The 15313-nt window shown below is 39.9% G+C and overlaps 1 protein-coding gene across 5 annotated transcripts in view; it reads right to left on the bottom strand.

Annotated features, from left to right (window-relative positions):
• Positions 1 to 15313, bottom strand: part of LOC122542857 (mitogen-activated protein kinase kinase kinase kinase 5-like) — a 130556-nt gene that overhangs the window by 51840 nt on the left and 63403 nt on the right. For all 5 annotated transcript variants that reach the window (XM_043680955.2, XM_043680957.2, XM_087984049.1 and 2 more), the window contains exons 7-10: positions 12727 to 12769; positions 4324 to 4396; positions 3345 to 3476; positions 186 to 248 (exon numbers count right to left, since the gene is read on the bottom strand). In XM_043680955.2, coding sequence (XP_043536890.2) covers positions 186 to 248; positions 3345 to 3476; positions 4324 to 4396; positions 12727 to 12769 — 311 coding nt within the window. The remainder of the gene's footprint in view (positions 1 to 185; positions 249 to 3344; positions 3477 to 4323; positions 4397 to 12726; positions 12770 to 15313) is intronic.

The raw sequence follows: 15313 nt of genomic DNA, 5'->3' as shown, positions 1-15313 counted from the left end.
CTGAGCTCTGTTCACATGATTATGTGTGCTTCCTAAAGCACAAGCCAGCTATAGTGAGAAAGAACTCAAATCATAACAGAGAGAAAACTGGGAGTCATAGTTAAGCTAATGTATTAATAAAAACAAATCTTATCAGTTGACCTATGTAAAAACATGCTAATTTTAAAAATCAGAGTTAAACTCACCATTTTGCTTTATCCTTTAACTTGGGTGGCTGGTAACCACTTTTGGACATTAGAAAGAGCACTCTGGATAAAACAGAGAACATTAATTACCATGTCCTGATAGATACAGAGAAAAAAAGACAGACAAAAATAGAAAGAAAGATAAATCCTGGAGAGAAAGACAGAAAGATAGACAGAGGAAAACATAGGCAAAGGTAGATGTGCCAGCAACAACAGGGAAAGACAAAGAACCAGAAAAGAACTCATGAGGGAGAGAGGAAGAGATAGAGAAGAAATAAAAGTAGAGAGACAAATAGAGAATCTCCACAAACCTAAGCTAGGCAGTCACCAATTCTCATCATTCTAGAGTTTAGGAATCTGGTACTATTGCTTGACTATTAATCCAGAAACTCAGCTAACATTCTGGGGACTCTGGTCACAGCAGATGGTAGAATTTGAAGTCAATAAATAAAAATATCTGGAACTAAAAATCTACTGATGACCATTGCTGATTGTCTGAAAACACTTAGTTCCACTGACTAACAAAATTTAATATCATGCAATGAATATAAAGCAGCTGATTTGTTATCATCCATCTTTTTAAATTGCCCAAAATGAATTTCTACTCCATTAACTGGTCATTATCACACTGTGAGATTGTGTATTGATGGATGCTGGCATTACAACAGCAACAGTAACTTCAGTGCAAGACCGTGAAATAAGGCGCACTACTGCAAATTATTTAATTAACAGGAACATTCAGTGTGCAAGGAGTTAATACTGCAGCTTAAGTTGGAACAAGTTCAAATTCAAAATACCTCATTGTGAAACTGCCACCCACATCCTGGGCAGCCCACGCTCCCAGGATGCCTGGTGAATCCCAATCAACGTGGGTGGACCAAGACTGCGGTGGCATCTGCTGCTTTGGCCACAGGGAAGAGCACTGTTGAAGAAAAAGGTTTCTAAAACAGCCTACCAGGGGGTTGGCAATACTCAGGATTAAAAGGGTGCTTCTACACAAGAAGAAATGTAAAATAATGGATAGGTATCTTTTGGTGAAGAATGAAAGGTGATCCCATTGAAATGTATAAAGTTCCTAGCTTGACAGGCAGTTTCTCCAAACTGATGAGACTAGAACTAGGTGTCATAGTCTCAAGATAAGGTGACTGTTATTCTGGAGTGAGAGGAGTAGAATTTATTCATTCAGAGGGTTATGGATCTTTGAAACTACCTACTGCAATGAGTCATAGAAACAAAGAAGACAGAAACATAAGTAGGCCATTCAACCCCTCGAGCCTGTTCCAACATTCACTATGATCATAGCTGATCATTGAGCTTTATACTCTAATCCTGCCCTCTCCCCATGTCCCTTGATTCCTTTAGCCACAACAGCTATATCTAGACCCTTCTTGAAAACACATTATGTTTTAGCATCAACCACTTCTGTGGCAGTGACTTCCACAAGCTCACCATTCTCTGGTGAAGAAATTTCTCCTCATCTCAGTCCTAAAGGTTTACCTCTTGTCCTTAAAATATAGCCCCAGGTCTGGACTCCCCCATCATCAGGAAATCCAATCTTTTAGAATGTTATAGGTTTTTGTGATACCCCACTAGTTCTTCTAAACTATAGTGAATACGATTCTCACCAACTCAGTCTCCCTCATAGGTCATGGATGCTCAACTGTTGAGTATTCAGGACCAATGCTCCCTCTGATTTTTTTTTCTTCCTACATAGACATCTCAAGGTCTGTGTGTGGATTTTTAAAGCAGAGTGGAAGGCATACAGCAGAGGCTGACGATAGAGTATGGGGTTCCCCAGCCACATGGATGCTGAGAGAAACGGCAATACACAATACCTTAAATAGTACACAAATTAACATCTTGTAACTGTAATAGATCTGAAGGCACACAATAATGGGTCAATGTCTGGTTGGCAAAGGCTTCCTATACAAACCACAGTCGATTTCTAGAAAGGTCCTTTCTTTGATTTTTCTATATTTATAATTGTGGACTGTTATTGATAGAAGGTTTGAATGATATTAATAATAGAAGGATTGATTTAAAAGCCAAGGTTTACTGTAAAAATTGCTGCATGTTTGGAAGCAAGTTGTAGTGATTGTAACAAGGTCAGCAGATGGACCTCATAGAATATGAGTTCCCTGATTGGAGCTGTTAATCTGGTCCAATCAGGGAGATACCTGGTTGACAAATATAAACAGGAGTGTCAGGGGTTCTGTTCACTCTGAAAGCTGGCTCTGAGGGAGCTGGATCAGTGTCAAGCACTTTCCAAGTGTAAATAAAGGGTGACTTGGTGATGGGATACCAATCCCAATGGAGTTATCTCACAAGTAACCTGACATCACTTAAAGTACAGCCCCAAGTTTCAAACAGTGATTAAACTGTGGTTTTCAGATGACTGGAGCCAAGGCATTGTGTACAGGCTGAGTTTTAGTCGATACATTAACTGATTACTTAGTAGACCAGTTACTGTTATTGATGACGAAAAGTGAGCCTTCCACTGTCAACAACTATGTGATTGTATCTCAGAAAACTGAATAGCTTGGATCTGTGCACAAGATCGAGAGAATATATCAGACCTCCACCATGAGCTCTGTTCTCTACAGAAGACACCACATTTAAGCATAAAGAAAAGCAGTTTGTTTTCTCTACAGTAGTTGCTATAAGCTATGACTTTTAATTGATGAGTCAAGAGACCTTTCATAGTATGATCCAGTCTCTGTGCCTCTTGCAAGCCAGTTAAAGCTTCCAGTGAATGAAGACTGAGAAGCAGTATTCTGATCAGCATAAAAATTGTAACAATCATCTCAAGAACCACTCAAATGCCTTCCTCTCTCCCTCCTCCTCTGTCCATAAAATGCAAGTTTTGTTTTGTGTGTAAGGGGAAGTTTATAAGGGGATCAGAGTTCTAATTATTTGTGTTATATGCCAACTTTTCATATTTGTTCGCCTGTACCTAGCGGCTAATTATTTGTAACAAGTATAGAATCTGATCCATGTTTTCTGTCAACCTGGTAAATTGGGGAATCTTCACGTACTGCTTAAAATCTTTAACTTTTGTGATGACTTCAGGAATAGTGAGGCTTGACTTCCAGCGAGTCACCCCCGCAATGAGGCATGACACTTCGGATAAGATCAAAGTAATTAGCAAATGGCACCCACCTCAAAGGATGAACATCAAACATTGGGGGCTGCAGTTCGGCCAGTTCGATAGCAGTGATGCCAACTGCCCAGATGTCACACAGCTCATTATAGCCACCTTTGAACTCCACAGCAGCGACTTCAGGAGCCATCCTGTGGAAGACCCAGAAGCGGATGGAGCATGAGAAACAGTTATTAGTAAATCAAAGCAGCTCCTTTTTCTACTTGTTCATATTCTGGAGTTAAACTCTAGCTATTTACACAGGTAAAGAAGCAGAAAGTTTTTCTCACTGGAACATAGGAAATTGAGAGGTTTATAAAAATATAGAGTTTTATAAAACCATAAGCAGTATAGATAGGGTTAATGGGAGGTGTCTTTTTTCATAGCATTGGGGATTTCAAGACTAGGGAGCACATTTTTAAGGTGAAAAGAGAAAGATTTTTTAAAAAATGATAGGCAATTTTGTTTTTACACAGAGGGTGGTTCGTGTGTGGAATGAACTTCCTGAGGAAGTAGTGGAAGCGGGCACAATTAGCAATGTTTAAATATATAGAAAAAGAGGTTTGCAGGGACATGAGCTAGGAGGAGGCAGATGGGACTAGTTTAGTTTGGGATTATGTTCAACATGTACTGATAAGACAAAAGGATCTGTTTCCATGCTGTATGACTCAATGAGGGGCGACAAGGAAGATGGTGAAATATAAACAACCCATCATAAAACACATGATTGGGAACATTGGGAGTGTTTATAAAGAAGCCACATGAGATGCATCCTTAAGGGCCACTGATGGAAGCCTGGGAATAGGGGGCATTAACAGAGGCCAGATGAAGAATAACCAGCTGCCATTTTGGTTGGATAATGCAGTTGGAAAGCAATACCAATCAAAAAGAGAGAAAAAACCAAAAGGTCCCCAAGACAGATTGCCTCTCTTTCCTTTTCAGTGGTTGTGGAATTTAGTGCCCCAAGCAACTTTTTCAAACCCCAGTGTACAATCATACCAGTACGGTGTTCCAATGAAGGACATTCTTCGCGCAAATGTGGCAGTGATTTGAGCCGAAATCCCAAAATCAGCTAGAAAACAGAGAGAGAATGAAACATTCAATTTCAGGGATCAAACGGAGTGTAAAATTTCATCAGTCGATCTATCCCACTTGGTAGTTGGAAAGGTCATTTTATCCCCTTATTTAGCAAGAGCCACCTATCTGGTTTTCCTCTCTCCACTTATGACCACCAATATGTAGAAATGCAACTTGACAATTAACTTGGTATTGTTCACATTTTATTTTTACCCAGGCTGGGCCTGCCCCTTGCAAGCCCATGCCAAGCCTCCCACTTGCCATCTACACATCCAGGCTGACTGGCCCTTCAGACACAGAGTCCTATACTTAAGCTGACCAGCCCCAAATACCCAGGTTGGCCCAGTTCCATAATAAACCAGATATAGCAGGCCCAGGCTATTCTGCAGACTCAGAATATGCCTGCAACACAACTGTCCCTTCCTCACTATCATGGCTTCTCTTTGGACAGCAATCGTCACAGCCAGACATAGGACACCGACATATTGGTTAGCTGGCCTTCCCTCAAGGACGAACCACACTCAGGACATGCTTTTTACCCACACACTCAAGGCAGACCTATATACACCCAGGATGACAGCTAGGCCAATCTTTCACAAATGGGCCTTTTACTAGCTCACAACAGTGCAATATAGGCGTTCACTTCAGACACAGCATGGCTCATCATCTCCACGTTAAATTAGACTTGTTTCTTTTTACATTGACGCCAGTCCCACAGGTCCCCACTCTTGCAATCTGTTGTGTCTGTGGTATCCTCACCTGTGTGCGTGTTCATTTTTGACAACAAGTGTTATGTTCTCTGTTGATGTTATTACTGGATAAGTTAGATCCCAGAATGAATCCTGATTTGACAGATCATGGTTGGTCTTTATTTTAATTTAACAAAGAGAAAAGTAAAACAAAATAAATGATCATATAATCCAATTTAGAGGATTTCAAACACCATGCAAAACAGAATCCTACCTACTTGCAAACACCACCATTTTACAGTTAATCAAAATCCAAAGAAAGTTTCCTTCACATTCAAATCTGTAGGCTAACTTAACTGCTTCTTTTCTGTTCTGTTCCAGTAAGTTGCAAGGACTTTCCCTTGACTAGTTACCCATTTGAGTTTGGACTTCCTCAGTCTATCAACCAAACACTGTTAGTCAGCAAGTTTTCAAAAACAACAATCTTACACTGGAGTAACTTATTTTCCTAACTACTCTGAACTCTCTCCTTTTGTGGGTCAAACAATGCTTGCATTTGATCCCATTCAGATCTTTGAACTGAACAAAACCTTTCCCAGTGCTAATTTTATCAAACCAAAAATTGATCCTTGATTACGGTGAACCCAAAACCAAGTTTTCCATGTTTTCTCTCTTCTGTTGGAAAGTGCCATGTTATAAACAAACCCTCATTAACTCTCCAGGAGGCCTTCAGTCATCTGCTCTTTGACACATACTGCTTTAAAATCGTGTTTCAGAAAAGACTGACCGAGTTAATTATTAAATACCTTCACAAATACACCAAACCTGTGTGCTAATTGTTTAATATTCAAACTCCATAAAATTTTTATATATAAAAACACTTTCATCACATATGAAAATTGTATTTTTAAGATTGTGTCTCTTCTGTCTCCTGAGTCTTGCAGCTAGATAATTTACTAAAAGACCATTCAGTAAGATAAAGGCAACCGAGGCAAAATACTTTTAGAAAGTAACTTACAAGAACAGGGACAAATAAACTTATAAAAATTGATTGATGATGATTTATTACTACTGGCTTCCAGTGTAAAACTGCAAGATAATCTTTACCCCTGTGGTGATTTCATTGTTTTTTCAGTCCTACATTCTAGGTTGCTAAGGGCATTAGGATCAAGAGGACACCTTTGGCTCCTTGAGCCTGCTCTGTTATTCAGTTAAAGCAAAGCTGTTTATTCAGAGAACATAAAGAAACACAGTCCAAGTGCTCCATGAGATATTTTATATCAAATGGACAGGCATCTGGAGCCTCAATTCAATGACTCACAGGAATGGGAGGAGACTATTCAATCCTTCAAGTCTGTCACTCAATTATGTCATTGTAGATCTGAACTCTGTCTACCTGCCAGTCTTCAACTCTTCAATTATTCCAGCACAACCTTTTTGGAGAAGGTATCCTACACTTTGTTACCGACATCTGGTCTTATAACGATGTCAACTGTGGCCCAGGTGTTAGCGCCCTCACCTTTGAGTCAGAGGATTTAGGGTCAAGTCCAATCCCATAAAGGTACTTCTCAAAGAACTTAACAGGTGAGTGCATAATCTTGTTGACACACCCAGATCAGAACTCAGAGAGCTCTGCATTGTTGGCAGTGCTAGCTTAAACAGAGGCCCATCAAGTCTCTCAGATGGATGTAAAAGACCTTTGGCACAATTTTGAAGAAGAGTTGGGAAACTATCTTAGTGTCTTCGCCAATATTTATCCCTCACCCATATTCATAAAACTACATCATCTGATCATCAATCATTGCTGTTTGCATTGATCAGCAGTGAGATGATGGCCAGTTAATCTGTTTTAATGATGTGGATACTGGTCATAGCACTGGGGAGAACAGCCCAATCGGTTTTTCTAAATTGTGTCATCGGACCTTTGGTGGGAGTGTCAACTTAGATCCTGTTAACAGACTTGATTTTCAAACCAAGAGCAGGAATCGGAGGCCCAGATAAAAATTTGGGACCCAATCATACAATGCACCACAATCACTCACGTGACACAATCATTTTTTTCTTTAATGGGATATGGATGTCACTGGCAGGGCCAGCATTTGTTGCCTATTCCTAATTGTCCTCGAACTGAGTGGCTTGCTAGGTTATTAGTGAGTTTTGAGAAGATTTGTAACACAGGTTGAGGTTCTGGATGTAGGTTTGCTCGCTGAACTGGAAAGTTCATTTTCAGATGTTTCGTCATCATACTAGGTAACATCATCATTGAGCCTCCGGATGAAGTGCTGATGGCCTGCTTTGTATTTATGTGTTTAGGTTTCCTTGGGTTGGTGATATCATCTCCTGTTGTTCTTCTCGAGGGGTGGTCTGGATCTAATTTACTACCCCCGAGAAAAAAAACAGGAAATTACATCACCAACCCAAGGAAACCTAAATGCAGAAATATAAAGCGGGCCATGCCACCAGCGCTTCATCCGGAGGCTCACTGATGATGTTACCTAGTATGATAACAAAACGTCTGAAAATGAACCTTCTTGTTGGGTTATTTCAGAGGGCAGTTAAGAGTTAACCACACAGCTGTGGGTCTGGAGTCACATGTAGGTATTGTCAAACTGAGTGAAAGATGGCAGATTCTCCTTCCCTATAGTGAACCAGATGGGTTTTAGCAACAATCGACTCCTGACTGCCATCAGATTAGCTTTCTTTTTTCATTCAAGATTTGTTAATTGAATGCAAATTTCACCATCTGCATGGGATCTAAGCCCACGTCCCCAGAGTATTAGCCTGGGTCTTTGGATTACTACTCCAGTGACAATATGACTACAAAATTGTCTACCTTCAGGTTCTCTAATTGGATTGGTGCTGAGCTCTGCACCCAGTTAGTATCCCTGAGCCCTACAAGAAGGTGGGGGTTGTCTGTATAACACAAGGGACAATAGCAGATGCAGTATGCAGAAGAAAGGAGGTAGTACCTTATAGGGCCAGCAGCCTCACAAAGCATAGAAATAGCCAAACAGAAAACTTAAAGGTATTGTACCCAATGTGATACAAAATTGCCTTGTGCCAAAAGTTTCTCAAAGAAAACTTAACTGTTTAAACACAACAACTGTGCATTAATGTGAACCAGTTTGTTTGAGTTTGGAGATTCACGAACTGAAAACTGCCTTCTCATCCAAGTAAGGTACTTCTCAAAGATCTTAACATGTGAGTGCATACTCAAATCCACACTTTCAGACATCAAGACATTGATATGCAATTGGGAGCACCAGAGCACCCATCTGAGTGGATGCCCATTTGAAGCCCAGTGTTCCAATTCACAAAGCTAAAGTGCCATACCCACTGAGCCAAATTGACACCAGTCCCATTTTGGGAATAACCTGGTGTACAGTTTGGATATACTTGCCACCATAAAAGAGGCAAGAGGTCTTCAACTGGTGACAGGTTATGGCAACACACTATAGAGGATTGGGGTGAAGTTTCATCAGTGATGCTCCATCTTGTGGATTGTTGCTAGTAGAGTCTTGTGGGATTCCCCATGGGGGAGATCCCCCGGTAACCCCTTGTTACTGACTCATTCAACAATAGACAAGTAATAAAACAGTTTTGCTTTACAAACAGATGTGGTTGGTCTTCATAAAGGTCAAACATCAGATATAGTGACAATGCCTCCATGGAATTGAGAGAAAAGTGTGTGAATCCTAAGATTTCTGCGAGTGATATTAGTGGAAGAACGTCTGTGTGTGTTTGGACGCTGTCAGTGCCTGGAGATGGTTTACCACTATCAGTTCTTTGAATACTGTGCACCATATCTGGTACTGCTAATTAGTGTGCGACAGTAAACTTACACAGAGTTACAAAGCAAACAGAAAATTTGAGAAAGACCAATTCACATGTGGTCACTCGCTCTTTTTCCACATTCATTTATCCTCTTTGTTCTTTCAACCACCCATCTAACATATTTCTCAGTATTGATCTGGTCTTTGTTTAATTAGTAACTGTTAAATATATTCCACGTTTTCAAAACTCTGTGTAGACTTTTCCACCATCGGAAATAATTTTTTTCTGTCTTCTTCCCCACTTTAATGTCTAATGTTTGAACAATATCTGTACAGCACAGTTTAGGAAGAGTGTCAAGGTCTTGGAGAAGCTACAGAGTTCTTTTACAAGCATGACACCAAGTATGAGGTATAGTATTTGGAGAGATTGCAGAAGCTGGAATTGTTCTCTTCAGAGCACACAGGGTTAAGGATGTATTCAAGATTACGAGGGATCTTGTTAGAGCCAGTAGGAAGAAACTGTTTCCTCTGAGTAGGACGTAGCAATATTGCAGATTTAAAATTATTAGCATAAGAAGTAATGGGAATGGGAATTTTGTTTCACACAATATGTTACAATGATCTGGAATACAGTACCTGACAGGACAATTGAAGCAAATTCCACTAGAATTTCAAAAAGGCAATTGGACATGAAACTGCATCAACAAACACATCGAATTAGACCCCATCTACTACCCCCTGAGAAAAAGAACAGGAAATGACATCACCACAGGAAAGGACATCACCACAGGAAATGACATCACCAACCCAAAGAAACCCAAACATATAAATAGAAAGCAGGAATCATGTACAGTGCTTTGACTGGAGGCCCACTGAAGATACTACTTAGTAGGGTGATGAAATGTGTGGAAATTAACCTTCCAGCTTCACGAGCAAACCTACATCTGGAACCTCAACCTGAGCTATAAATCTTCTCAAAACTCGCTAAAATGAAAGAAAACAAATCTACAGAGTTATGGGGTAAACACCAGGAATCTATGTTGCTGAATAGCTTTTCCAGAGTTGTCATGGACAGGAAGGACCAAATATCCTCTTTCTATACTGTAAGATTCTTTGATTATTTATTACTCAACTAAAACCTGAAACAGGTGAGCACATTTCTACTTGTAGCATCTTGCTGTGCATGATTTGTCAGCTGTTTCTCACTTTACAGCAGGCATTACATGCTTCAAATACTTCAATGGCTGAAAAGCAGTGTAGGATGTCCTTTTTTAAAATTCATTCTTTTGCATGATTTGGTTAGGCCACAATTTGTTACCCATTTCAAATTGCCCTTGACAGTATGGTTGAAAGACACCTTCTTGAACCATCGCTGTTCATGTGGTATAGGTTCAACCAAATGCTGTTAAGAAAACAGTTCCAGGATTTTGACCGAGTGACAGTCAAGGAATGGCACAATATAGTTCCAAGTCAGGGTTGCGTAGTGTGTAGCCTTCAGGTGGTGGTAGTCTCATGCCCTTGTTTTTTTTATATAGATGTTTAAGGCCACAAGTTTGGAAGATGCTAGCAAAGGAGACTTGTAGAGTTGCTGCATTTTGTAGATGATACACACTACTGCCAGATATGAAGAGTGAATGTTTCCAGATAGCACATCCTTATGGACCGTTTGAGTGAGGTTGCTTACAAATACACCCACTTTAACTCCTGTGCTAACCTATCACTTGGTTCAGAAGCAAAATGAATCTTTCACTGAAATTGCAGGCTATCAGCAATTAGAGAGCTACACTTTAAGCTGCCAAACTATTCAACGCTACTAATCCTGATTTCCATGTTAGAGTAAGAACATAGAGGGATTAGAGAAGATGAAAGAAAGATTTGTAGGGAGAATGCAAGAACTGAGAGGTGATACCTAACAGGAAAGACTGAACAGACTGAGACTCTTCTCTCTGGAAAAGGGAAGGGTGAAAAGCGAGCTAATAGAGGACTGCTCAAGATTTTAGAAAGGTTTGATAAGATGAACATGTTCCAACCTTGCAGTGTAGGCCAAAACTAGCATACATAAATAAAAATAGCGAATGATAAAGCCAATACCAAATTTAGAAGAAACTTCTTTTTCCAGAGAGTAGTTAGAATGTGGATCTGTCTGAGAGAAGGTGCGGTTGCAGCAAAAAATAATCTAAATGCACGTAGCCCAATTAGTAGCATTTTTGTATCAGTCTAATGGAATGTCTCTCTCCAGGACTTAGAATAAAAATCAAGGCTAGAGGAGTGGTGCACTGTCAGAAGTGCCATCTTTCAGATGAAACATTAAAACCAAAGTCCCATCTGTCTAATTGGATGAATGTAAATGATCCTAAGCACCATTTTCAAGGATAATATGGGAGTCCTCTTCAGCGTCCTATTAAACCTCAATCAATATAGCATAAAAATATTATCTGGTCATTAACACATTACTGTTTCTGGGAACTTGCTGTACACAGGTTGATTGCTGTGTTTTCTATATTATGCAAGTTACCAGACCTCAAAAAGTACATCCATGGCTGTAAATTTCTTTGAGACGTTTAGTGATTGTGAAATACATTACATAACTGTAGAGTCTTTGTTTTTCTTTTCTTATTATTTGAGGGAAAGCTGTGTAAAACACATAAGAGGGAAAGGGATAAAAGGCTGTGCTAATAGGGTTAAGTATAAAGTGGCTGGACAGATGCATAAACAAAGGCATAGACTGGAGGGTTGTGTTGGATATTCTGTACATTTTCTCTCACAGTATCTGCTGCAGACATTGTTCCTATCACAATCAAAAATAAAGGTTATGTGTTAGATGAAGCAGCAGCCAGCAATTTTATTTGTATGGGCAAGTTATTTGTTATTTCCTGTTTTAGTGACTTCCCATTAATGAAGCTGTTAGATAACCCACAAGATGATGAGTTCACTGGTAATAGTAACTTTAAAATTGATTGGATCATTGTTTCATTTTTAGACTGATTTCAAAACTTGTTTGGGGGAAAGTAAATTAAAATAATATAGACAAAAGGTGGATTTAATGAATTTGTATTACTGACATAACATTATGCTGTCTTCTATCCTGGTGGTTAACTCACAAAGTTTGGTTCAGTTTGTGACCTGGGTCTTGACGTTCCTTGGCATGAACTTTCCTGACCAGTATGCTGCAGAGCCCAGACCTTTGATAGGACAGCATAGAGGGAATCAGTATCAAACCCTGTGCTGCATCTATTCTGGCAGTGTTTGATAGAGGAAGCTTTGTTTCATACATTGATATGTATATGCTGAATTAGACAGCAAAAGACTTTTATAGATTATTTTGTAACTCTATAGTATAGTACAACCATCAGTTTCTACCTTTTCTTTCTCAACCCTTTGTCCAGAAGCCAACGCCCCACTGAAGAAGAAGTCAACTCTTTCTTTTTTATTTTAAGAATGCCATCACCAAATCACCCAATTAACAGGTAACAAACACTACCCATCGGGAAAACTCAGCATTCTTTTTTTATAATCAGAAGACACTATCCATCCAGAAAACTCAGCTCTTAAATACAAAGTGTAATGAGTTTCAACTTCTCTCAATCAACTCTGCAGATGATTTTTTGAACCTCAAAGGGACCTGCATCTCTAACTCTGACAGTCCTACTGTATCTAACACCATCCTGTAACTGCCCGAGTGTTTGAGCAGACAGTAAAGAGAGACCTTTTCTCTGTATCTCACCCATACTCTACGTATCTAGGGAATGTTTGTTGGGCCATTGTAAAAGGAGCTTTACTAAATCTGCATCATATTATTCCTTAATGAAAGTGTTGATGAAAGGTAGAATCAAATACAACATATGTCCATTTTTCTGACTCACCTAATTTTACATCTCCATTGTCATTGATAAGAATATTTGCTCCCTGCAGTGAGAAAATAAAACAGGTTAGTGTCACTCAAAAGACCACAGGCAATTCGTCTTGCTTGAGCAACATTGTTCTATTTATGGTGTAGACATGTTCATGTGCCCACAGTGCAAACATATACTTTAATTGTAGACATGGATATACACTGACTCAGAATGAACTAGTGGACATACACTCCGATACAAATGCTGAGGAGATGAGGAGATTTTAAAGAATTCTAATGGTGAAGGATTTTGATAAGAACAAATGAGAAACTGTTTGCAGAAGGATCGGTGCCCAGAGGTAATAGCATGAAAACATTTTACTTCACAGTGTGTCATTATTATCTGGAATGAAAGGGTAGTAAAAGCAGATTCAATTGTAACATTCAAAAAGGAATTGGAAGCAATGTTAGAAAGAAATTGATTTGCAGGGTTATGAGGATCGGGCAGAGAGATGAAATTAATTGGATAGTTCAACCAAAGATCATACACAGGCAGGATAGGCTGAATGTCTCCTGTTTTGTGTCATTTATTAGCTTAATAAACACATACACTTACGTGGATGTGCATCCACACATGTGGATCTAGCCATGCTTTGTTCTGCGTATTTTATTTGGTGCAGTGACAGGACCCTTACCCAAGGCGCATACACTCAGTCCTCATTATCCACTGATTTACTGCCTGACGGTCCAAACACTTGTGAGGTTGGCCCAGACCCATTTTTGTTTCTCCATGGTTTTGTCCAATTTGCTTCGGTAATCATCACATGATGATTCATGATACTCAGGAATATATAGAACATAGAACAGTATGGCGCAGGAAGAGGCCCTTTGGCCCACAATGTTGTGCCAAACATGACGCCAAGTTAAACTAATCGTGGGCAGCACGGTGGCACAGTGGTTAGCACTGCTGCCTCATCGCGCCAGAGACCCGGATTCAATTCCCGCCTCAGGTGACTGTCTGTGTGGAGTTTGCACATTCTCCCAGTGTCTGCGTGGGTTTCCTCCGGGTGCTCCGGTTTCCTCCCACAGTCCAAAAATGTGCAGGTTAGTTGAATTAGCCATGCTAAATTGCCCGTAGTGTTAGGTGCAGGGGTAAACGTAGGGGAATGGGTCTGGGTGGGCGCACTTCAGTGGGTCGGTGTGGACTTGTTGGGCCGAAGGGCCAGTTTCCACACTTTCTGCCTGTCCATAGTCCATATCCATGCGTGTCCATATCTTTGCTTGCGTGTGTCTAAAAGACACTTGAACACCCAAATCTAAAAGCCCCTTATATGCCCAAAGCGCCTTAAACACCACTTAAATGTATTCATGTTTTAATTATTTATTATCTGTAGAAAGTCTGAGCCCCATCCCTTGTGAGTAATGAGGACTGAGTGTAGTTACATTGATGGAGAAAGGAGTAGCTCAAAAGGACATCCAGTCAATAACTTTCAGAATCACAATCAATGTTGTCATGCAAGTCAAGGTAGGTGAAAACATATAAAAGATGGAAACTTATTGGAAGACTCTAGGTTTGTCATAAATAATGCCATTTATTTCAGTTTGAAGTATTTGGAGTAACATTGCCAGACTTAGCACTAATGAATGCTGGAGAACTGCAACACTCTGTGTATATTAATCATACCATGTAAGGTATAAAAGGTACACCATATCCAGTTTACATTAACCAAACTGCATGTAGAACATGAGATAAATCATACCCTACAATGTGTGCTGTATATTACATGTAACATATCCATGTCATGCATTTTTTATACTGTACCAATCAAAATAATAATAACTGACTATATTAACTACGCCTCCCATCACCTAAATGTTCTAAGTACTGCATATAGTTGACTGAACTACTGCATTTAGTGAACATTACCAGGAGTTTATCACCAGTTTACAATTTGGAATGCAGTGTCTGAACTAATGAAGCTTATCACCATAACATATTGCATGTGCTCTAACCAAAGGCAGGTCCCAACTTACTGTCTACTGATGTTTCCTCTTCAACAATTTTTTTTGGCAGTTTTTATTAGTGGTGGTTTGCCATTTCCTTCCACTCTCAGGAGCAGAGCAAGGAGAGAGATCTCCAGTCTAACTCAACTGGAACACCAATTCTCAAATAAGAAAGTTAGAGCAGGTGACTTCAGTTTGGTGCTGGCTTCAAAGAGCCTTCACGTTGCTCAGCGCAAAATAGTCAGGCCAAGATCAATGAGCACGAGCTGCACATAGACATCATCCACATACATTGTCATCTAATATTTGCCAACCTTCAAGATCCTAATGATACATCTCTGATCCATTTAAGGACAATTAGGAAGCATAGGTTGCATTGCAAGGGTGCATCAGTAACTAGCACTGAAAGGCTTTTACAAGGACACTTTGTAGGCATCAATGAGGGGTCTGAGCACTTCTTGTCTATGTCTGTTCGGTTATTCAAGGGCTTGGCAGTTGACAGTCCATTTGGGTCCATCCAGCCAAACTAAGTGGGAAGGTATTCTCATGGAAAGGAGATTTGGGAACTTATTTGTGTGGATTGGACGGTCCAGGCTGGGGGAAGGGGCGATGAC

This window comes from Chiloscyllium plagiosum, unplaced genomic scaffold (genome assembly GCF_037043375.1).
Source record: "Chiloscyllium plagiosum isolate Xiang-an unplaced genomic scaffold, Cpla_swu_hap1 HiC_scaffold_47, whole genome shotgun sequence".
NCBI lineage: Eukaryota > Metazoa > Chordata > Chondrichthyes > Orectolobiformes > Hemiscylliidae > Chiloscyllium > Chiloscyllium plagiosum.
The sequence above is the reverse complement of the archived record's forward strand: the minus strand, read 5'-3'. Positions and strand labels throughout refer to the sequence as shown.